Genomic DNA, 22,248 nt, shown 5'->3' on the forward strand with positions numbered 1-22,248 from the left:
AGAAGAAGGATGAATGTACATATGCCATCCATTTGAATAACTTACTTCTTATGTAGGCCCTTGTGTCCTGGGGCGTGGTGGGCTCTGATGAGCTCCCTCCAGAAATGCCCTTAGCAATAGCTCACCCACTGTTCTGACTTAGGGCCATCTCTTCAGCCTCTGTGAGCAGTGGTGTTTGTGGACCACCACCTGTTTGAACATATCCAGAAAACACAAATTTAGAGACATGCATGTACAACAGGCATTTAGGTGTGGCTTCCATATTGACAATATCAAATACTGGCAGTGATGGCTAAAGATTTGTCTTTTTCTTTGTTTAGGGGATCTCCCTAATTACTTAAATATCGCCATCACATGTTGAATGTAGCCACTGAATGCTGTTTAATGAGGGCAGGCTAAGCAACACCACAATTGCTTGTAATTAAATTATACCTTACCTGTTTGGACTATATTTTTATATTTCATCTTTAGTTGCTGCCAAGTCCTTTTTGTGCGTGTTGGGTTGCACCTGTGCACTCAAACACACATATAGAATATAAATGTTGAATGAGTGGAACACTCAAGACTAAACATTTGCTTTTTTTCCTCCAATTACTTAATACTCACGCATTGAATCAGTCAGCAATTTTCTGCCACACAAGCTTTTGCTCTTTTGCTGCTGCCGCAGTATTGTGTTTTGTTTTGAAAATATGCTCATTTTCTGCATATGAGAGTTGATTCATTAGATTAGAGTTGCTTACAACGGACGTAGACAAAAGAGATTAAACTAGTGTCTGTACTTCCACTTTGAAAACGTTAACTTTTCCTCCGGACTCAAGACCAGGCTAACAGCCAGGTTAAGATTAATCCTAGAGATTCACCTGTATTTCCACCGTCAATCCTGTGAGGAATTAATGTGTTTTACAGCATGTTCATGGTCTTTCTAAGAATGTTGCATCATTTTAATTATCCTGCATTAAAACATTACATATATTGTCATTTTTTATTTCATTTAAATCTGTTGGCTGTGTGTAATTGCAACAGTCTTTTTATATTGATTCAAGTGGTAGTATTATGACTCCGGCCAAGTGTTATGCTATGCTAATGAAGACTACTTGTCAAATTGAGATTACAAAACACAGTTGATGAAGTTGCAAAGGTGTTTTCAATGAAATGTGTGACGAGGGCTATATATATATATATATATATATATATATATATATATATATATATATATATATATATATATATATATATATATATGTATATATATATATACTATATATATATTATATATATCATGTTATATCTTGTATATATATATATGTATATCTCTCTCTCTGTCTCTCTTCTGTCTCTGTCTCTCTCTCTGTCTCTCTCTTGTCTCTGTCTCTCTCTCTGTCTCTCTCTCTCTCTATCTGTCTCTCTCTCTCTCTCTGTCTCTCTCTCTCTGTCTCTCTCTGTCTCTCTCTGTCTCTCTCTGTCTCTCTCTGTCTCTCTCTCTCTCTCTCTGTCTCTCTCTCTCTCTGTCTCTCTCTGTCTCTCTCTGTCTCTCTGTCTCTCTCTCTCTCTCTCTCTCTGTCCTCTCTCTCTCTCTCTTCTCTCTCTCTCTCTCTCTCTGTCTCTCTCTCTCTCTTCTCTCTCTCTCCTTCTCTCTCTCTCTCTCTCTCTCTCTCTCTCTCTCTTCTCTCTCTTCTCTTCTATCTCTATATCTCTCTCTATATATATATATATATATTTTCACACACCACACAGGTGATGGACTAAGATATTTATGTAGGCTGCTGGGTCCAAAAATACAGCACCAGGCAGCGCAAAGTCATGCTTTCACTGTACCATGGTCTGTGTTAGATTGAGATTTTTTGCAAGTGGGAGCTTCCTTTATTCTGTTGGGGATGCAGAGAACCTCAATAAAGGAACCATTTGCCGCACAATAAGCTGAAGTCCTTCATCAACATATTCATCACCTTCCCTGGCCACGGAAGACCCCTCCACATCAAGGAGTTTTACAAGATTGCAGGTAACCTCAATTTCAACGTATAACCATTAGTTTCTAATTGGATCAGTCACAGTTGGATACTCACTATTTGTGGTTACAGCTTTCCCTAACATCATTGGTGCAGTGGATTGCACACACACATCAGGATCAAACGCCCCTCAGGAGAATATAAGGGAGATTAAATTAACAGGAAATCCTTCCACAGCATTAATGTTTAGGTAAGAGTGATTTGACAAAGGCCATGCCTGCGAGTCATTCTTCTTGACTCCCCTTGCAGACCCCCAAACCCCACCACAGCAGGCCTACAACCATGCACACAGCAAGACAAGGGCTCGAATCGAGATGTCCTTCGGTCTTCTGAAATCTCAGTTTCAGTGCCTGCACCACCTAAGGGTTTATTTGGCAGTCATTTCTCTTGGTTGCTTGGATCATTGGATAGAGAGAGCAAAAGCAACAAAGATTAAAACACTGTATTGCAGTTATGGTTTCTGTGTGCACTGAAATACTCACTTCTCTTTCTAGTTTCTGGATTTCCAGGTCCAGTTTCCTGAGTGTCTGGTGTTTAATCTCAAGCTCCAGCTCCAGCTCCATTTCTTGGAGTTTTCTCTTCTTCAATTTGATTTTAATGTCTGCCAGCTCTATCTGTGTCTCCAGGTGCTTTGCATACAGTCTTCTGACAGCTTGTGAAAGGTGTAAATGAAATGTCAATTAGCACAGCAGGATTTGTGCATAATGTAGATTTACTTTAGCCAGTACTCACAATGTTACCAGGCTGCTAAAGAGACTGTGCAGCATCTGGGTCCTGTTACACATATATTTTCTATTAGCACCACATCACTGACTTCATACTAAATAAGCAGGATATTTCCATAAAATTGACATACCTCAAGCCTTATGGAGTCCAGTGACAGTCTCCTCATCTGCAGAATTGCATTCTGCAGCTGCAGATGTGCCTTCCCCCTGTCATATACATACATGTATTGAGAGAACTTGAATTAAGATTTCACAGGACATACCAACCCTGTGATTTGAATACAGTGTACCAACCAGATTATCTTGTGGTGGCTCCAAAAGTGTAATTGTGTTCCCAGACACTGTAAGGAAATCCAACGTCAGACAGTATAATTTATTTATTTGATTGTGTTCCATGTGCAGTAGCACTGCAATATGTACCTTGTATGAAGCGGACAGTTTCTGTGGCTGGGACAGAGTCTGTTACTGTCACTGGCCTCCCTTTATTTAAATGGAGTGCCAGCTCCTGGACTTTAAAAGTAACTCCTTTAGTCCTTTAATTGTGGCCTAATTATGACAGTTCCAGTGGAGCACTGTTTATCAATTGTACAGTTTTGAACTACTTACGCATCAAGCCGGTCCGCTATTGTCTGCCAGGCAAACGTGCAACCAATTAAGCCAGGATGCGCCGAGCAGACTAGGTCAAGCCGGGCTTGCTCAATTATCCAGGATTTCTTTATTCTACTTTTGTGTAATACCCCTCCAGTGGCTGAGAGCCGAGTTGGATGACAATAGCTTCAATGAGCAGCTTCAATTTGTAACGCGCCATATTTATTTGGCAGCAACGGCGTTGTAACGGTGAAAATAGTAATTAGTTAGATTACCCGTTACTAAAAAAAAAAAAAAAAAAACGCCATTTATTGTAACGCCGTTATTCCCAACACTGCTTACAGCACAAGTAATCTTGGGTTTCTACAACAGATGATGATAATTTCGTTACCAAACAGTCCGGCCCTCTCCGCTGCGCTCCGAGGGAATGAGATGTTGAGAGAGCTCTGAGGAAATATGATTTCAGATTTGAGTTGTCTGATACCTTTGACATTTAAAAGATGTTCAAGGAATAGTTGTACTTCACTACACGCAAATACGAATGACACCGCTGATTTGAAAGTTTTTGATAACGCAGATATTTAATTAACGTGTGAGATTCATGTTTCTGCACACAATAACCTAATGCCTCTCACGTTTCATTTCTACAAGCTCCTTAATCTGATCAAGTTTGGTTTAGAGATCACAACTTTTGTGTTCGCCTCATTCAGGCACAATTTTGTACGTAGGCACAGTTTATAGATGAGACCCCAGGTCATAACTTGGATGGAACCCAGCTCGGAATGCCAATGGCTTGATGGTTTGTCTTCTAATCTCTCACCAGCAGAGGTTGCTGTTCCTTGTTTAGTGGAGATAAGACTTGGAAAAAACCATACAAAAACACAGATGACCTATTGATCAACAAATGCATTAATGATTAATTATTTTCATAAATGTTGAAAATATGCAAAAAATATGCCTACTTAATACCGTAAACACATGGATGAGTCAATACAAGATTGTATTTAAATGGGAAATAAAAAATGTCTTCAAGGCCTACATTTATTTATTTATATATACATAAACCCAAACCTTAGTAGAAACCACATTTGATTAGCAGTAAAAACCAGGCAAAAGACTGCAAAATAATCTTGTTTTCAAAACACCCTTTTGTTTGCAAGATAAAAGTTAATTTCGGTATTATTTTTATTATTATAAACTTTATTTTATCATGTAGTCTCATGAAGACTAAGATCTCCTCAGAAGAGATAAATAGATTTGAACACATCAGGAGTGCCACCTTGAGCCATAGCCATAGCATACCTCAGTTCACAAAATCTTCAGTGGAAACGACTGTTTTACAAGCACAATAATGCCAATTTCTGAAAGACACGGTCAAAACTGTGTAGTAACAATATATAATAGCATGCAAAACACCAAAACCACTGGAATGTATTTAGATTACTCAAAGAACTATGGGAGATAAAGCTGTGGGACCTTGAAAATCATTTTCCCAATTCTTGGATGTCAAATTTCATGTGTGTTTATCCAAAGTCAGTTGTGCAATGCGCCACCTTAAGCAAGGCTCTGCAGGTCAAGTGTCCTCCTGCTTCTTGTGGTTTTACACTTTTGATAGCTGACGGACACACTGATCGTTTGACTCAACCACTTAATAGAGGTGCTTTCTCTTTGTTCAAAGATGATGTTTAATATCCAATTTGATTATGAATTTATTCTAGGTCTGCTGTCTGCATTATCATTGCATTTCTCCATTGTCTCTGGACAGCTTGCACCATGGGCAATGCTGGCTGACATGCAAGAACAATTACAACTTGCCCTATTAAAAGTAACTCCTGCAGACCTCTCTCCATCTTGTCTCATGGTTTGTTTGCCTCTAGCCTCTGTTACTTGACTACAACCGGTTGACAGCCTACACTATGTCATATGTCGAAGTAATGTTTTACATTGCCCATGTTATTCACTCCAAGCAGTTTATGAAAAAGCACCAGATTTGCATTTTTAGCTTAACATTTGATGGAAACATGGCTAATGTCAACCATCTACCAGACATCACCGATATCTGAGGTGTCCGAAGAGTGCTCAAAAGGATACTAAAAGACAACACCAACCTCTTGCCAGGGACGGACAAAAAAATTACATGAGTATCTGCAGCCATACCACCAGACTATAGAACAAATTTCCTCAGACCTTGAGACTCCTGAACTCATCCTCCACATTCCACCATAGAAAAGAAGCAAGGAGGAGATGCAAAAATGTTTGTACCTTTTAAAAATCTATCACTTATGTATGCATTCGTTTCCAATTCAGAATTTTTTTAATACAGCTTACGATTTACCATTTTGAAATGTTAACCTGCAAAGACATTGTGTGGGATTTGGACCATAAACAAACTTCAAAATCACCCAAAGACAGGTAGAAACAAATTGCTCAGTTGAGTATATTTATTGACCAATTCCCTCCTTATACAGTGGTAGCGGACACAGTCGTGGGAGCTGCAGTTGTGGGGGCCGCTGTTGTCGGCGCTGCAGTCGTTGGGGCAGCCGTTGTCGGGGCTGCGGTCGTCGGCGCTGCAGTCGTGGGGGCTGCCGTCGTCGGCGCTGCAGCCGTGGTCGGGGCCGCCGTCGTCGGCGATGCAGTTGTTGGGGCAGCCGTCGTTGGCGATGCAGTCGTGGGGGCCGCCGTGGTCGGCGCTGCAGTTGTTGGGGCAGCCGTAGTCGGTGATGCAGTCGTGGGGACAGCCGTGGTCGGCGCTGCAGTTGTTGGGGCAGCCGTGGTCGGGGCCGCCGTCGTTGGCGATGCAGTCGTGGGGGCCGCCGTGGTCGGCGCTGCAGTTGTTGGGGCAGCCGTAGTCGGCGATGCAGTCGTGGGGACAGCCGTGGTCGGCGCTGCAGTTGTCGGGGCAGCCGTAGTCGGCGATGCAGTCGTGGGGACAGCCGTAGTCGGCGCTGCAGTCGTCGGGGCCGCCGTAGTCGGCGCTGCAGTCGTGGGGGCCGCCGTAGTCGGCGCTGCAGTCGTGGGGGCCGCCGTCGTCGGGGCCGCAGTCGTGGGGGCCGCCGTCGTCGGGGCCGCAGTTGTCGGCGATGCAGTAGTGGGGGCTGCCGTCGTCGGTGCAGCCGTGGTTGGCGATGCAGTAGTGGGGGCCGCAGTGGTCGGCGATGCAGTAGTGGGGGCTGCCGTCGTCGGTGCAGCCGTGGTCGGCGCTGCAGTCGTGGGGGCCGCCGTCGTCGGGGCCGCAGTCGTGGGGGCCGCCGTCGTCGGGGCCGCAGTCGTGGGGGCCGCCGTCGTCGGGGCCGCCGTCGTCGGGGCCGCCGTCGTCGGGGCCGCCGTCGTGGGGGCCGCAGTCGTCGGCGATGCAGTAGTGGGGGCTGCCGTCGTCGGTGCAGCCGTGGTTGGCGATGCAGTAGTGGGGGCCGCAGTGGGGGCCGCAGTGGTCGGCGATGCAGTAGTGGGGGCCGCAGTCGTCGGCGATGCAGTAGTGGGGGCTGCCGTCGTCGGTGCAGCCGTGGTTGGCGCTGCAGTCGTGGGGGCCGCCGTCGTGGGGGCCGCCGTCGTCGGGGCCGCAGTCGTCGGGGCCGCAGTCGTCGGGGCCGCAGTCGTCGGCGATGCAGTAGTGGGGGCTGCCGTCGTCGGTGCAGCCGTGGTTGGCGATGCAGTACTGGGGGCCGCAGTGGGGGCCGCAGTGGTCGGCGATGCAGTAGTGGGGGCCGCAGTCGTCGGCGATGCAGTAGTGGGGGCTGCCGTCGTCGGTGCAGCCGTGGTTGGCGATGCAGTAGTGGGGGCCGCAGTGGTCGGCGATGCAGTAGTGGGGGCCGCCGTAGTGGGGGCTGCAGTCGTCGGCGATGCAGTAGTGGGGGCCGCAGTCGTCGGGGTCGCGGTGGTCGGCGATGCAGTCGTGGGGGTCGCGGTGGTTGGAGCCGCAGTGGTCGGCGATGCAGTCGTGGGGGCCGCAGTGGTCGGCGATGCAGTGGTCGGCGATGCAGTCGTGGGGGCCGCAGTGGTCGGCGATGCAGTCGTGGGGGCCGCAGTGGTCGGCGATGCAGTCGTGGGGGCCGCAGTGGTCGGCGATGCAGTCGTGGGGGCCGCAGTGGTCAGCGATGCAGTCGTGGGGGCCGCCGTAGTGGGGGCCGCAGTCGTCGGCGATGCAGTAGTGGGGGCCGCAGTCGTCGGCGATGCAGTAGTGGGGGCCGCCGTGGTCGGCGATGCAGTCGTGGGGGCCGCAGTGGTCGGCGATGCAGTCGTGGGGGCCGCAGTGGTCGGCGATGCAGTCGTGGGGGCCGCAGTGGTCGGCGATGCAGTCGTGGGGGCCGCAGTGGTCGGCGATGCAGTCGTGGGGGCCGCCGTAGTGGGGGCCGCAGTCGTCGGCGAGGCAGTAGTGGGGGCCGCAGTCGTCGGAGCCGTAGTCGTGGGGGCCGCCGTAGTCGGCGATGCAGTTGTCGGCGATGCAGTCGTGGGGGCCACCGTCGTCGGGGTCGCGGTGGTCGGCGATGCAGTCGTGGGGGCCGCGGTGGTTGGAGCCGCAGTGGTCGGCGATGCAGTTGTGGGGGTCGCAGTGGTCGGGGCAGCTGTGGTCGGCGATGCAGTCGTGGGGGCCGCCGTCGTCGGCGATGCAGTCGTGGGGGCCGCCGTCGTCGGGGTCGCAGTGGTTGGAGCCGCAGTGGTCGGCGATGCAGTAGTGGGGGTCACAGTGGTCGGGGCAGCAGTGGTCGGCGATGCAGTCGTGGGGGCCGCCGTCGTCGGGGTCGCGGTGGTTGGAGCCGCAGTGGTCGGCGATGCAGTCGTGGGGGTCGCGGTGGTCGGGGCAGCAGTGGTCGGCGATGCAGTAGTGGGGGTCGCGGTGGTCGGAGCCGCAGTTGTCGCCGATGCAGTCGTGGGGGCCGCCGTCGTCGGGGCAGCAGTGGTCGGCGATGCAGTAGTGGGGGTCGCGGTGGTCGGGGCAGCAGTGGTCGGCGATGCAGTAGTGGGGGTCGCGGTGGTCGGGGCAGCAGTGGTCGGCGATGCAGTAGTGGGGGTCGCGGTGGTCGGGGCAGCAGTGGTCGGCGATGCAGTAGTGGGGGTCGCGGTGGTCGGGGCAGCAGTGGTCGGCAATGCAGTAGTGGGGGCCGCAGTCGTCGGCGATGCAGTCGTGGGGGCCGCAGTCGTGGGGGCCGCAGTCGTCGGCGATGCAGTAGTGGGGGCCGCCGTAGTCGGGGCCGCCGTAGTCGGGGCCGCAGTCGTGGGGGCCGCCGTAGTCGGCGATGCAGTCGTGGGGGCCGCCGTAGTCGGCGATGCAGTCGTGGGGGCCGCCGTAGTCGGCGATGCAGTCGTGGGGGCCGCCGTAGTCGGCGATGCAGTCGTGGGGGCTGCGGTGGTTGGAGCCGCAGTGGTCGGCGATGCAGTAGTGGGGGCCGCCGTCGTGGAGGCCGCCGTCGTGGGCGATGCACTCGTGGGGGCCGTAGTCGTTGGAGCCGCAGTGGTCGGCGATGCAGTAGTGGGGGTTGCAGTGGTTTGAGCAGTCGTGGGGGCCGCCGTCGTGGGGGCCGCCGTCGTCGGCGATGCGGTCGTGGGGGCCGCCGTCGTCGGCGATGCGGTCGTGGGGGCCGCCGTCGTCGGCGATGCGGCCGTGGGGGCCGCGGTCGTGGGGGCCGCCGTCGGCGATGCGGTCGTGGGGGCCGCCGTCGTCGGGGCAGCTGTGGTCGGCGATGCAGTGGTTGGTGCAGCAGTTGTCGGGGGCGCAGTGGTGGGGGCCGCAGTTGGAGCATTTGTAACATCTATTCCAGTGTACGGTTTGTCTGGAATTTCTTCAAATCCCCACAACTCAGAAAAGTCTCCATTATCAGTTTTCTCAGTTGTAGTGGTGTCTGTACTTGAGCTGCCAGTTGTTGCCGTCTGCGTTGTCTGCGTTGTTGTCGTCTGTTCCCTTTCAGGATCAAATGGTTCAACAGGAATATCATCAAAGCCCCACAGGTCAAATACATCTGGTTCCTCCAGAGATCTCCTAACATGATGCCTTCCAACTTTGTTCGGAAACAGAGGGGCACAGGCTGCAACCACCATGCAAAGTTCTCCAGAGTATAAGTAAACCACTTCAAAGCCAGAATCCTGTAAACATTCTTAATGTTAGTTTTCAAACTCGTTTAACCATCACTTTTAACTTCTTTTGCATCTCACTCACCCTGTCTGGCAACTTTGACATCTCCACAAACAATGTAGTAGGGGTCCTCCATTTTCTCACCGAATATCCTTGGTTAGTCATAAACTCTGCCAAAAAAGTAAAACCAGATCCCTTAGAAACTAGTTCACGTTTGAGGTTCGAGCAATAGAAAGCTTCTAATCAATAATCAGTTTGATGGTTTTGTTCAGGGTTTGACAGGTTGATGTTTGCATTAGAGCCATCAGCCTCACTATGGGGTTTGCATGCCCCGAACCATGTCATTCTTACCATGTCGTTTCACCTTCTTCAGTTCTGCATCACAAGGCAGCTTCACAGTGACACTCTCTGTTCTACAAGTCACCAATGGCGACACTGCCCGTGGTGACATTGCTGTCTTCTCACAGACAGCCATGCCCGTCATGTTCTCCTGCAGCAGACGGTCGAAGTAATGCAGTTTGAACGGCCAGAAGCCAGTTCCATCTCCACTCTAGGAATAGACAACATTGTCGTCAATGGTAGGATACAGTCATTTAAAAGACTCGGGTCAGTCTGGTGTAAATCCTGTAAAAAAGACCAAAACCAATAATGTGCTAGCAGTCTCAGTACTTTTCAAATCCCCTACCACACATGTGGACCACTGGGTCCCATGGACTAAGATTTTTAGAAAAGCATTGTACATTCCAAAGTTCCCTTTTTATAAAGGAATGACGATTTGCAAAAACAGCTGGGCACTTACTCCATGAAAGACCATTTTCAGCAGGTGGCAAATACACCATTAGTGCTCTAGTGTACATTTCCAACAGCCAAATGGTATGCACAGGATTGAGTATAGAACAGTGCGTTTGTTCATGAACATGGAAGAAACACTATTGGACAACAGTGGAGCCCCATGGCACAGAGGAATGAAATCTATCAGGCTCTGGATACTAGACAATACATCAATCAAGACATGATTTTGGTCTAATGATATTTTTTGACAAAAAAAAAACAGCTGAATATCTGCATCCTTCTTAAAGGCTTTATTTTACCTGTATTGCTGTGCAGCAGCCAGTATAAGGAATATGAACAGATTGGAGACACTCGTCAGGCAGTGACAATTGGGCACCATCTGGAAATTGGGTTTGGAGAAACATTAAATCAATAGCTGTCACTCCATTTGCAAGAGACAAAAAATAAAAATAAAAAATAAAAAAATAAACAGAATGTAGGTGGTCGAACCTAACGCACCTTCCAGATGCAGATTTGAGTATCGGATGAGCGAAAAGCGCAGGGAAAGTGTTCCATTTCTGCAGCGATACTGTGGCTGGTTGATGTCTGATGTCTCTGGACTTTTCCCACTCACTGAAGTTACTGAAAATGGGAAATACAGTCAGGTAAAAGTAATAGGCAAACATTTATGTAAACGTGCTTTCTGACCGTGTGCGTATGTGTGCGCGCTTTGCTTCTTGAAACAAAAAACACGTGTGGACAGTGAGTCTTCACCTTGGAGGAAATGCCACACCGGCGCAGGGAAACTTGAGTCGGCCCAGTCTTCTGGAGCAGTGACGCCGCCGTCATCAGGCTTCTCCTGAGCGTCCTGGGGAAAATGGCCGTGTGCGTACCGATGGCTTCCTGTCTTGTTGAGCTGGGCTAGCATTAATCCGATCCAAACCCAAGCCATCAGTGCGGACGCCATGGTAGCACTCTGCAGACAGACCAGACCAAAGATGGCTCTTGGGACGCCGCGCGCCTTTAAAGCTGCCTCATTAGCTCACAGAGCTGCACAGGTGGGTTTCCACCTGGCGGTCAAATCAGGCGGCGGGGAGGTGTGCTGCAGTGGGATTGGCTGAAAATAAAGAAGTTCAGCTGCAGGTCTGCTGCCACTCTCGATGATACTCGATTAGGTCACTACAAAACACTTGGTTAACGGATCAAGTTTTGATCGTCTCATGCATGTCGACTGTGAAAGAATACAGATCTTTATTCAGCTAGTTATTCAGCAGTTTTGGTAATTGTTGATGTTTCAGCTTCTATAATAGCTTGTGTGTGTCTCTAAGCTTACGGCCACTCCGCCCTGAACGCACCCACTCTGGTGCAACAGGCTTTCTTGAAAGTTACATTGCATGGTCGTTGCTATATTTTTGTGTTTCGATATGGAACGAGTCCATCCTTATTTTGGAAGTCATTTCCCCCAAGAGCTTTTATTGTTTGGGGGACTTTTCGATAATTGTACGTGCCGACAGCATAGCGACGGATAAAGGACTGGAGAAACGCTACGAGAGACGGATCACGGCGGATGGCAACCAGAAAAAGAGAATCTTTTGAAAAAGATTCACAGTGATTTTGGAGCCTAGAGGTGTCGACAGAGGCACGATGATTTAGCATCTGAGGAAGGTAAAAGAAGAATGTGGGGGAGGTGACTGGATGTCCGTTCAAGACGCCGAAAAGTTACGAGCTGGCGATGAGAGATGTTTCCCGAATCAGGAGACGGATGTGGCCCGGGACGAACATTGCTGATGGAAGGCGAATTTTAGAAGTGAGGTTTACTGACACGGTGAAATCGCCTTCATATTGAACAAACATTGAGACAGTGGGAGGATCTGGACACTTGCGCGTTCCGCCTGGTCATGGATTGAAATGTGTTCAATGCGGGAAACGGGGCTAATACGCACGATAGTACACGGAGCAGGAGCAGCCGGAGGGAGAGAACTGGGGCCAGGAGATGTCAGATGATGAGTAGAGGCTGAGGGAAGATGGAGAAGAAGTCTCTCGTGCTGGACTGAAGAGAGTTTAGCTGCGTGTTGCAGGAGGAGCTGGAGATGAAGAGGAATTGATGCAGGAGAAAGAGGAGCAGGGCGGAGGGGGAGAGACAGTAGGGGAGACATGTATGGAGCCGAGAGAAGAGGTTAGGGGGGAAACTACAGGGATGCGCTCCTACTCGCACTGCCCTTCCACCTGGACGCCGCATACCTGCACGGCCACAGATAACCTTACACACAGTTCTCCTATTTCCCCTTTCACAGACTCCTCTGCGTGTGATTACTCCTTCGAGCCTGCGTTCGTCCACAAAAGGAGCGACACCGAGTGCGCTGCGTAAATGAAGGCTACGCGCGGCCAAGAGAGCCTTTGCCGCAGAAGCTGGAAGACAAACGTCTCAGCAAGGTTTAGACACTGCGCTCGGCTATTTACTTTATCAAACACCTGCAGAGCCTGCTGGACTTGAACGCGTCCGGGATGTTGGTGTCACTCGGAGACGCGCGTAAATGCGCCGCTGGAGCAAAGAACAGAGTGCAGCGGTGATAGAGAATACTCGCTCAAGTTGGCACAGCGATATAAATGTGCCACAAAGTCAAGCCAGTGGGAGACTTGGAGATCAGACGCTAAATTAAGATTGGCTGTTTGTTAACGCTGTGCCAACTTGAGCGAGTGTGCAGGCGAAGTTGAGCGCACAGAAGGGAGCGACTGAGAGCAAGCGTGAGCGGTCTTCAGCGCAGCCAGCAAGAGTCTGTGAGAGCGCAGAGGTTATTATTGCACGTTAAAATGCATAAAAGCAAACGCGCAAATACATTTATTGAGCACAGAATATTTCTGTTTCCGCAAATGAAATTACTGTATGTTTTGCTCGGAGAAAACTTCTCTCTAAAATATAATGTCCTAACAAAATATATTTTGCTGTGCTCAAAATCCCACTCCCGCTGCTCCTTCACGAATGTGGCACAAATACCACGCCATAAATATGAAACATGTAAGAGTAGAGGGAGAGTAGAAATGCACTACAAACATGAATATCGTTCTTTGATATTGTTGTTGCACTTTGTGTCTGTGTTACCGTAACTTTTATTCAATGCTGATTTTTGAGACGTCATTGCACTAAAATAATTGTATATCACTCAGGAATGTGAATGTTTTGTCTCCGTGACTGTGTTACGTTGGCTAATTAAATGATGGGGTTATAGTATCCTACTGGTGGAAGTGTGCGATTACATTCCGGCCCTCAGGTAGTGAGGATAACATTTTTGTGGCCCTCTCTATCATCAAAGTTGCTCATCCCTGGTTTAGATGGATGGAGGAGGAGGATGAAATGACATCTCATATGTCGAGAGGGCTATTTAGACAATTACACAAGAAAGGGAGTAGAAATAGATTCGAAAACTACTGGCCACTTAGCACATGTATTGGCAACGGTCATTAGCCAAGAGGTTGAAAAGAGTCATTGGGACGTTGGTAGGGGCAGCAACCAGTGCTTTGAAATCAAAAAATCAACATTCAATTATTCAACATTTTATTATACGCATCTTGATGTGGATGTGAAGAAGTAATGTGACGCGTGTGGCGTGGGAGTGGAAATGTACAGATCTATAGAGAGACAGGAGTTTCTGGAAGGGGTCATGGAGGAGAGCAGCTTCATTCAGATTGGGGCTTATGGGAAGGTAGTGATGGATTTTGATGGATTTTGGTTAAGGCGGTATGTACGAGGGTTTTAGGGCTTTCTGAACGATTTATGTTTTGGTTTATTTTATGTGTGTGTTATGAAGTGTTTTGGTTTTGGTAAACATAATTTCAGGTATTTTGTTTAGCTTTGGTTTCTGATGTTTTGGGTTTTTTATTTTGGCCGGAGTGTTTTGGCTGCAGGACCTTTAGTCAAAATGTATTTTTGCTTGTTTTGTTTGTTTGTGCAGCTTTCAATGGCTGCTGTATTGACTTTTGATTTATTTCAAGAGCTGTTTTTAACAATAGACTGAGCAGCCAAGCTCTGCTTTAGCTTCGGTGTTATACTTTGTAAATAATGTGCATTGTTTAGCTATATTTTTGATAATGAAAATTTTAAAAATAAAATACACTTGCAACAGGACACCGTCTGGTGCTGTCAGCTTTTCCTTCTCACCTCTGACCAGCAGAGGGCGATGTTCCCTCTTTAGGGGACAGATGGACGGACGGACGGACGGATGGATGGAAGGATAGAGTGGCCAGCTTTACTGGAGCACTTTATTGATCACAGTGACAATATGCCAGCGTTACAGCAGACACACATGAATCACAACAAACGAAGGACACAGAAGCTTTCTCGTCTCATCTTTCATCAGAGAGTGTATTTATTTCATTTCAGTTTAATGAATATGTCATATATCTATGCAATATAAACAGATTTATAAACAATACTACAGCTATTTTTCAGATTATACCGGTATTGTTATCACATACGTGATAAGGTTCATTTAGCAAAAAGTACTAATTTATATATTTAAATCTAATTGAAAAAGAGTTACTTAAGATCTACTATTTCACTGTGATGTGCTGTACCAGAAACTACACAATTGGTTTCCACACTAAATTTATATTTGTTCATTTTATGTACAGTCGGCTGTACACTGGTCGAGAGTAATGTGTGTTGTAATAAATCCAATGAATGGTGGTGTACTTAAATTAGGTCAGCTTGTTGAGTCTTTTGGTCATAGGACGTTTTATTGTTGCACAATGTCACAGCAAAAACATTCACAGTGAAACGTAAAAACATGACGGAGAGCGGCAGGGTGAGTTCTCACAGGTCCTTCATATTTCTTCAAAAGGATACCGCGACATTACCGTGTCTCATACGGAGTAAAAAAGTATTGTCAGAAGTGGGATTCGAACCCACGCCTCCATTCGGAGACCAGAAGTCCCATACACAGGAAGGTTGATCACCTTGAGTCTGGCGCCTTAGACCGCTCGGCCATCCTGACAACTGTGCTCGAACTGCGGCCAGAAGGCTGTTTGACTGCTGCTCACTGATGTGATACTGGTAAAGACTTTGTTGTCGTTTTGAGCACAACAAAAAGCCCCAGCTGCTGAAGTCATGGTTGTACTTCCACAGAATGTGACATCACACTCATCGGCAGAGCGATCGTGTGCAGTGACATCAGATCTAAAATACACTTTGACGTGCAGTTTAACTACAAGTGTTAAAAGACGTCTCAAAGAACTGCATCGTGCTTTCGGATAGACTGATTATTAGTGTCGGATTTAGTCTTTTGATGTGATTTTCAGACAACCCTGCTGAAAAAAAGCATACACTAGCACCAAAACGCAACATATGCAAGAACAGCATATGTTGTAGTTTTGGTGCTGGTCTACGCTGTTTTTTTCAGCAGGGAAGAATATAGCCAAAATACAGAGCTATAGAATATAGACCGTGTTAGCAGTTGAAGAGAATACATAGTTCGTAACATGGTCACTGAACACACAACAGGGGAGCTGTAGTATCACAACACCTGTGTGTGCATAGTGCTCCATCATTTACGGCCACAGCACTCGGAAGCACACGGCCGACCTCGGAGGCAGAGCAGAGCCGGGCCTGGTTTAACTTGGACCGAAGACAGCCCGGGAGTACTGTCTCGAGTTAGTTTTTCTTTATCGCCTGTGGCTAGCAGGGGGCGCTGTTCCTTCGACAGTGGAGTGGGCTTTGACAGATGCATCGATCCGTACGGGGACAAGTAGATAGTCTCCATTTGGGCACCTGGTTGTGTTGCTAGTTTGAGGGGGAGCGGCCCTTGCTTGATTCTCCCAGGTCCCTGTGTAGTCCTACTGCTCGTCGCCAGATATGAATCACTTTATCATAATCATTCTAGCTGTTATTGTACTATATTATGGGACCTCGGGTTTAAGCTTGTTGAAAAACAGTTTTTCGTTACACAGCATATGTAGCATGTTTAGCTTTTAGACTCCTTGTGGAGTCCTTACGGCAGACCCTTTCTCATACACAAAACATTGCGACTGTGTCGAAAAGCATTGTCAGAAGTGGGATTCGAACCCACGCCTCCATTCGGAGACCAGAAATCCCGTTCACAGGAAGGTTTCACCTTGAGTCTGGCGCCTTAGACCACTCGGCCATCCTGACAACTGTGCAAAAGCCGCTGAATCAAAGGGTTAAGTATTTATATATCACCACCCATTCTATGATTGTTGGGTGTTGACGATGGCACCGTTTCCTCCCTTCAAGTCTCTGACATGTTTTCGTCAGGCTTGATACGTAGAAACTCAAAACAGCGGCAGCTGTGTAGCGATTTACTAATGTTGACAGCGACGAACGTATTCATCCACCAGGGGCGCTGTAAAGATATTTTAAAAATACTTCCGGTGGTCATGCCAGTGACTCCCCGCCCACCCCACTACATAATCAACTCCAGCCCGTCTTATGAAACTCAAGCACCGGGCAGGTTACTCCACCGTCTGTAACATACACACAGACTGAGAAGGCGCTCATCTGTCTCTGAAGATGTCGTTTTACAGGAATGCCGTCTGGTTTGTGAAAGGACTCCAAGAGTACACAAAGTAAGTGCAGCGTTTGATTTCTACTGAAGGAACCTGAGTGGTGAGGAGGTCAGATATCTGGTAGTTATCACGGTTTACCTGATCCTCCTCAACCTTGACCACCACGGCCTGACACAGTTACTGGTTAACTAACAGTGTCACACACGATCATGTGTCGTGTTGCAACCGCGTTATGAAATGCCAGATTATGGCTGGTAGAGTACTTTACTTCAGGTGACGTCTCCTCTTGATTTATCTCCCTAACTGTCATTGTTTTCTGTTAACGTTGCTTGGACAGAAAACCGGACAAAGCCGTGAAATGTCACTTTGAGAAGTCATGTCTGACATATTTGCACGATCGATAACCTAAATGATTAATCAATTGGAATAACATAGTCGGTTTTGTCTGTATGACTGAATAGTTGATTGATTTTTTTTTTTATTATGACAGATGTTTTCTATACATCTTGACTGATGCAGCAGTCTGAAGGAGGAAATTCATGATACTATTTTTGATCTTAAATTGAATCAGTCTCCGATCACGATGTCCCGCCCACAACACTATCTGATTGGTTGGACGTCACAATGACCTGCCTGTAAACACAATAATCTGGATCTGCAAAGTAACTAGTGACTAAATGTATCAAATAAATGTAGTGGAGAGGAAGTATTAAAGTAGCAGATAAACAAAGTACTTAAGTAAAGTACCTCAAAACGATACTTCAGAACAGTATTTGAGTGAATTCTACTTTATTTCATCACTGGTTCTTCTAATTTTTGACACAGAGTTTAATTTTTGCATTTTTACCATAAAAAAGCCATATCGGTCGACCCCCACTATAGAGTCTTTAAATTGTTAAGAGGTTCAGAGTTTCACAGACAGGTGAGTCAGCCTTTACGAGTGTGTCAAGTTGCTGCTGAGTTCTCATGTGTTCACTGGACTGCTCTAATCGTTACAGGAGTGGCTATGAAGCAGCAGCAAAGCATTTTGCTCCAGCAGACCTGGATGTAAACCTGAGCGGGAGGTCCTTCATGATAACAGGGGCCAACAGTGGGATAGGAAAAGCCACAGCGCAGGAAATAGCCAACAGAGGTGAGTTTGGCTACACCACAGAAAAAGAACACCTCTTTAGCCTGCTTCAGACCAAAATGACAAGGGCAGGTCAAATTGTTAAGGTGGTGGGCGTTACTGCTGTCTCGTTGCAGGAGGAACCATTCACATGGTCTGTCGGAACAAGGGGCGGGCCGAAGCAGCCAGAGATGAAATTGTGGAACAGAGTAAAAATCAGGTGAGAAGTCTGTTTTTTCTAGAGGAGAGCTCCCTGCTCTTATTAACAACATCATACCTACATTTTTTTTTTTAAAGATCATACTTTCCTGTTTTTATATCTATGCTTACATGAATCCTGACATTTGAGGACATGGATAGTACTGTGACTAGTTTATTTACTTATCCTGTAACTGACTATATCTGAGGGATCGCTGCTGTAGATGGATACAATACTGGATGATGTCGATCAGTATTTCTAAGTTTGAATTTGTTCGTAAGTAAACGACTGAAGGAATGACCATGTTGCCTCACTCATGCATGCGAGTCGGGAGGGGGACCTTTTTATTATTTCAGCTTTGAGAGAAAGTGTTTTGTCATTATTATTATTTTGTTTTATTTAAAACATCAGTGTCCCTGTTAAAGACTTATCAATTTTGAGGATTTGCTGCACTAAGCCACCAGCAGTAAAAGTTTGTTTGAGTTGTGATCTTCTCTTTTCAACAGAACGGGGTTTGACAGTGTTTCTGTTTTTCTGTTTATTGCCAGAACATTCACATCCACATTGTCGACATGTCCAGTGCGAGGCAAGTGTGGGAGTTCGCCCAGAACTTCTCACAGAGTGACACCGTACATGTGCTGGTAAGTGGCGGCATATATTTATTTGGTCATTTGTAATACAGACGCTGGTTTGTGTCGTCACTGAACTGCTTTTTCACCAGATTAACAATGCAGGCTGTATGGTGAACCAGAGAGAGTTAACTCAGGAGGGTTTGGAGAAAAACTTTGCCACAAATACACTCGGTAAGATATATTTGTAAAACTAGTTCCAGAGCAAAAGCTTAGTTTGAATTCAAGGAAATATTGGTGTCATTTGGTAATATTGGGATGAAAACTTTGACATCACATTTGGTTCATACTCAGCAGGTAGAAATAATTGAGTTTGGGTTGTCATCTATAGCAGGTAATCATTGCTGAACCAGCCTCTGTGCTTTCTTTTTTTTCCAGGTACATACATCCTCACCACAGCATTGATACCTGCACTGACGAATGTCGAAGACCCAAGAGTGGTGGGTTGAGTTTTGACTGAAAAAAAAAAACACCCATCATGTCAAAAAATAACAAGACACAAATCTGCTGTGTCAAATATGCTTTTTATTGCCAGACCTCTGCACTAGAGCAGACTCACTGTGTGTGTCTTTAATGTCATGCCTTATTAAAAGCATAGGATACGTACCATCTCCCACCAGGTCACTGTGTCGTCAGGCGGCATGCTCACACAGAAGCTGAACGTGGACGACCTCCAGTTTGAGAAGGGGACGTTCGATGGCACCATGGCCTACGCTCAGAACAAGGTAAAGGAGACCGATTCACAACAGCAGCACGGCTGGACAGAAACCCCTGCGGCACGGATCTGTGTTTTTATGTCTTTTTTTTGTGTTGTCATTTCAACAGAGGCAACAGGTGATCCTCACAGAGAGATGGGCCAATCAGCACAAAGAGGTCCACTTCTCCTCCATGCACCCGGGCTGGGCAGACACGCCAGGTATACAGAGCCGTTTAGAGCTGTGGTCAAACAGCAGCTGTGCTTCACTCACCCAACTATATAAATGGTCCTGACTAAAGCTTGGTGCCGCCTGTTTTCACGGATGAACAAAAATATTTTAAAATGTTTAAATTTGATTTGATTATCTGAAGTTTTAAAGTTTCAGTCGAGCTGATTCTTCTCTAAAAACAGCTGAATAACCAAAATAATAAATCATCCTTAAAACAATAAACACATTCTAAATACCAGGGTAACAAAATCAAATCAGTGCTGTGTACTTTGTAGTACAGTAAACGTTGCCTTTTTGTTTGTCTCTCTGCAGCTGTTCAGACGTCCATGCCTTCATTCCACGCTAAGATGCAGGCCAAACTGAGGACGGAGGCCATGGGGGCCGACACTGCGGTGTGGCTCGCTGTGTCTGCAGCCGCCAGGACGCAGCCGAGCGGACTCTTCTTCCAGGGTCGGTCTTTGTACACCTAATGAAACTTGAGTGTCATTGTTTTTCTGCTTTCACAACTTTTCATCTTGACAAGAGAAGCAGGAGTCAAAGCATAATTCATGCCACAATAACGCAACTCAGATATTTTAACCCTCTTGTAGCCAAGAGTTCTGGTTCTGCTGTACATTTATTGAATGTTTTTGTGTCGGTGCTTGGGGTTAATCTTGTCTCTAGCAGCAGTGATGGACAGATGGACAAAAGACATATACTGTTCTCAAAAGGATTGTGAAAACTTACCATCAGCAGCATGATAATGTTGCTCTGCATCTGCAAGACATGAGATTTAAAGCTTTTGGGGAGCTTTTTTTGTGAACAGACAAAAGTTCCGCGAGGAAATGATGAGACCCTTTACTTGAGTAAAACTAGCAGTACCACCATGTAGAAATACTCGATTACAAGTAAAAGTCCTGCATTGAAAACGTTATGCAAGTAAAAATAGTATTGTACAAAAAGTATTAACTAGCTTAAAGTTAAAAAGTAAAAGTTCTAAGTGCACAACAACAAATATTTTATAAGTTGATCAAATGTTTCAAAGGAAAATCAGATGTTGAATAAATGTGGTGGATTAGATATATAAAAATATAATTATCTAACTTATTTATAATAAAAGTGCAATATTATGGACAAATGGATTTAAGAGTGGTATGAAAATATAGGAATATGAAGTAGCATAAAATTGTAATACTGAAGTAAAGTATACTTCATATTTGTACATAAATAGAGTAGTTATGTTTATGATATTTTGCTTCAGGAAGGGTTCAGGTTCAATTAGCAGATTTTCCTGCTGGATTCAAAATCAATTCATGAAACCCAACTGTACCGACTGTAACCTTTGTTGAGACTTTAATGTGTCACTGTGGGCATGTCGGAAGCACACAGACCTGATCTCAAACAAACAAATGAAGGTTTCCTGTAACTTAATTCTGATTCAGTAATCACAGGAGACACCTGGTCCATGTCTCTACAATACTGCAACACATAAGATGAATCCTGATTTCTGTTATCAGCTCCGTGAACGTCAGCCAGAACACATTTTGTTGCCTCTGGTGTCTCACGTGTTCTCATCACATTTCTTCCAGATCGCAAAGCGGTGGCGACACACCTGCCGCTGGCCTCGTCCAGGTCCACGCCACAGGAGGAGGAGAAGCTTATGGCTGCGCTGGAGGAGTTCTCCCTCAAGTTCAAACCTTAATATGACTGTAAATGGACCAAGCACTCCTAAATAATTATGAATGTTTACATTATCATATATCTCAAGGCTTTTTTTTACACAACTCACTGATGGTTGAAAGAACAGAGGTCACTAAGTACAGACTTTCCAAGTGCAGTTTGATTATGATATCGGGGCTTTTATGTACTATGCTCAAATTCAGGCCTCAGGAAAATATGAATCGCTTTCTACTACTCATCAAGCTTATATGGGGAAATGTATTAATCACTGTGGTTTTAATAGAAATGTTTTCAAAATGTATTTAATTTAATTTCAAATTAAAAGTATTTGTACATTGTTCTTTCTCGTGTGTGTGTGTGTGTGTGTGTGTGTGTGGGTGTGTGTGTGTGTGTGTGTTGTGTGTGTGTGTGTGTGTGTGTGGTGTGTGTGTGTAAAATGGTAGATGTGTAACATCTCTGGGAGGATGAAGGAGAGTCTGAGCTAATAAGCAGTAAAGCTTCAGGTCACGTTCAGGGCTCGTATTCCTAAAGATTCTGAGAATCCTCTCAGAGAGCTCCTAACTTAACCTAAAAATTCCTAGCAAGGAGTCTTAGCTTAGGCATGATTCCAGAGACATTCTCAGAGAACTCTGAGCAAGGAATGGACAGAAACTCCTATCTTAGTGAGGAGGTGTGGTTGACCCCGTTGCTAGGTATGAGTCATCATTTCAAAAGCTGTGATTAGTTGATCCTAAAAGCTCGATAAAAAATATACCTTTGCAGATAATGGGCAGAGGATGGACCCTCAAATCGATAATCTTAATCATAGAATCTAATCTTATGAAGACTGTGTAATTGTAAATAATATTTCACATAAAAGAAAATATCTGTTAAATGAATAGTAAGCTATACTTTAGAATTATCCTACAAAATGTGTGAAAATTTAGGCCCACTTGCATAGTATTCACATAGTGATAGATATATTTATTTGCTTTATTTATATGCTATTTGCCATGCTGATAATTTTTGCACTTTCAACTTTCAACATTCAACTCAATGTGGTATTAACGAG

At 46.2% G+C, this 22,248-nt stretch overlaps 2 protein-coding genes and 2 non-coding genes across 4 annotated transcripts; 1 reads left to right on the plus strand and 3 right to left on the minus strand.

Moving 5' to 3' along the window:
* Positions 1-5,621: 5,621 nt before the first annotated feature.
* On the minus strand, positions 5,622-11,124 carry LOC115580733 (uncharacterized). Its single transcript, XM_030415389.1, has 5 exons — positions 10,951-11,124; positions 9,751-9,936; positions 9,163-9,215; positions 6,746-9,096; positions 5,622-6,538 (listed from the first exon to the last, which is right to left on the minus strand). Exons 1-5 carry the CDS (start codon positions 11,122-11,124, stop codon positions 5,718-5,720), a joined length of 3,585 nt encoding a protein of 1,194 aa, XP_030271249.1. The 3' UTR covers positions 5,622-5,717.
* A 3,914-nt stretch (positions 11,125-15,038) lies between these two features.
* trnal-caa (transfer RNA leucine (anticodon CAA)) lies at positions 15,039-15,148 on the minus strand. The gene is made up of 2 exons: positions 15,111-15,148; positions 15,039-15,084 (listed from the first exon to the last, which is right to left on the minus strand). It is a non-coding gene; the product is annotated as a tRNA-Leu (tRNA).
* A 1,046-nt stretch (positions 15,149-16,194) lies between these two features.
* trnal-caa (transfer RNA leucine (anticodon CAA)) lies at positions 16,195-16,302 on the minus strand. Its single transcript has 2 exons — positions 16,265-16,302; positions 16,195-16,240 (listed from the first exon to the last, which is right to left on the minus strand). It is a non-coding gene; the product is annotated as a tRNA-Leu (tRNA).
* Positions 16,303-16,552: 250 nt separating this feature from the next.
* LOC115591076 (dehydrogenase/reductase SDR family member 12-like) lies at positions 16,553-21,537 on the plus strand. The gene is made up of 10 exons (XM_030432751.1): positions 16,553-16,736; positions 17,675-17,808; positions 17,922-18,004; positions 18,532-18,624; positions 18,705-18,786; positions 18,991-19,052; positions 19,233-19,337; positions 19,438-19,528; positions 19,851-19,988; positions 21,107-21,537. The coding sequence occupies exons 1-10, from the start codon at positions 16,681-16,683 to the stop codon at positions 21,217-21,219; spliced, it is 957 nt and encodes a 318-aa protein (XP_030288611.1). The 5' UTR covers positions 16,553-16,680; the 3' UTR covers positions 21,220-21,537.
* The last annotated feature ends 711 nt before the right edge of the window (positions 21,538-22,248 follow it).

Source organism: Sparus aurata, chromosome 1 (assembly GCF_900880675.1).
Source record: "Sparus aurata chromosome 1, fSpaAur1.1, whole genome shotgun sequence".
In the NCBI taxonomy this organism is placed as follows: domain Eukaryota; kingdom Metazoa; phylum Chordata; class Actinopteri; order Spariformes; family Sparidae; genus Sparus; species Sparus aurata.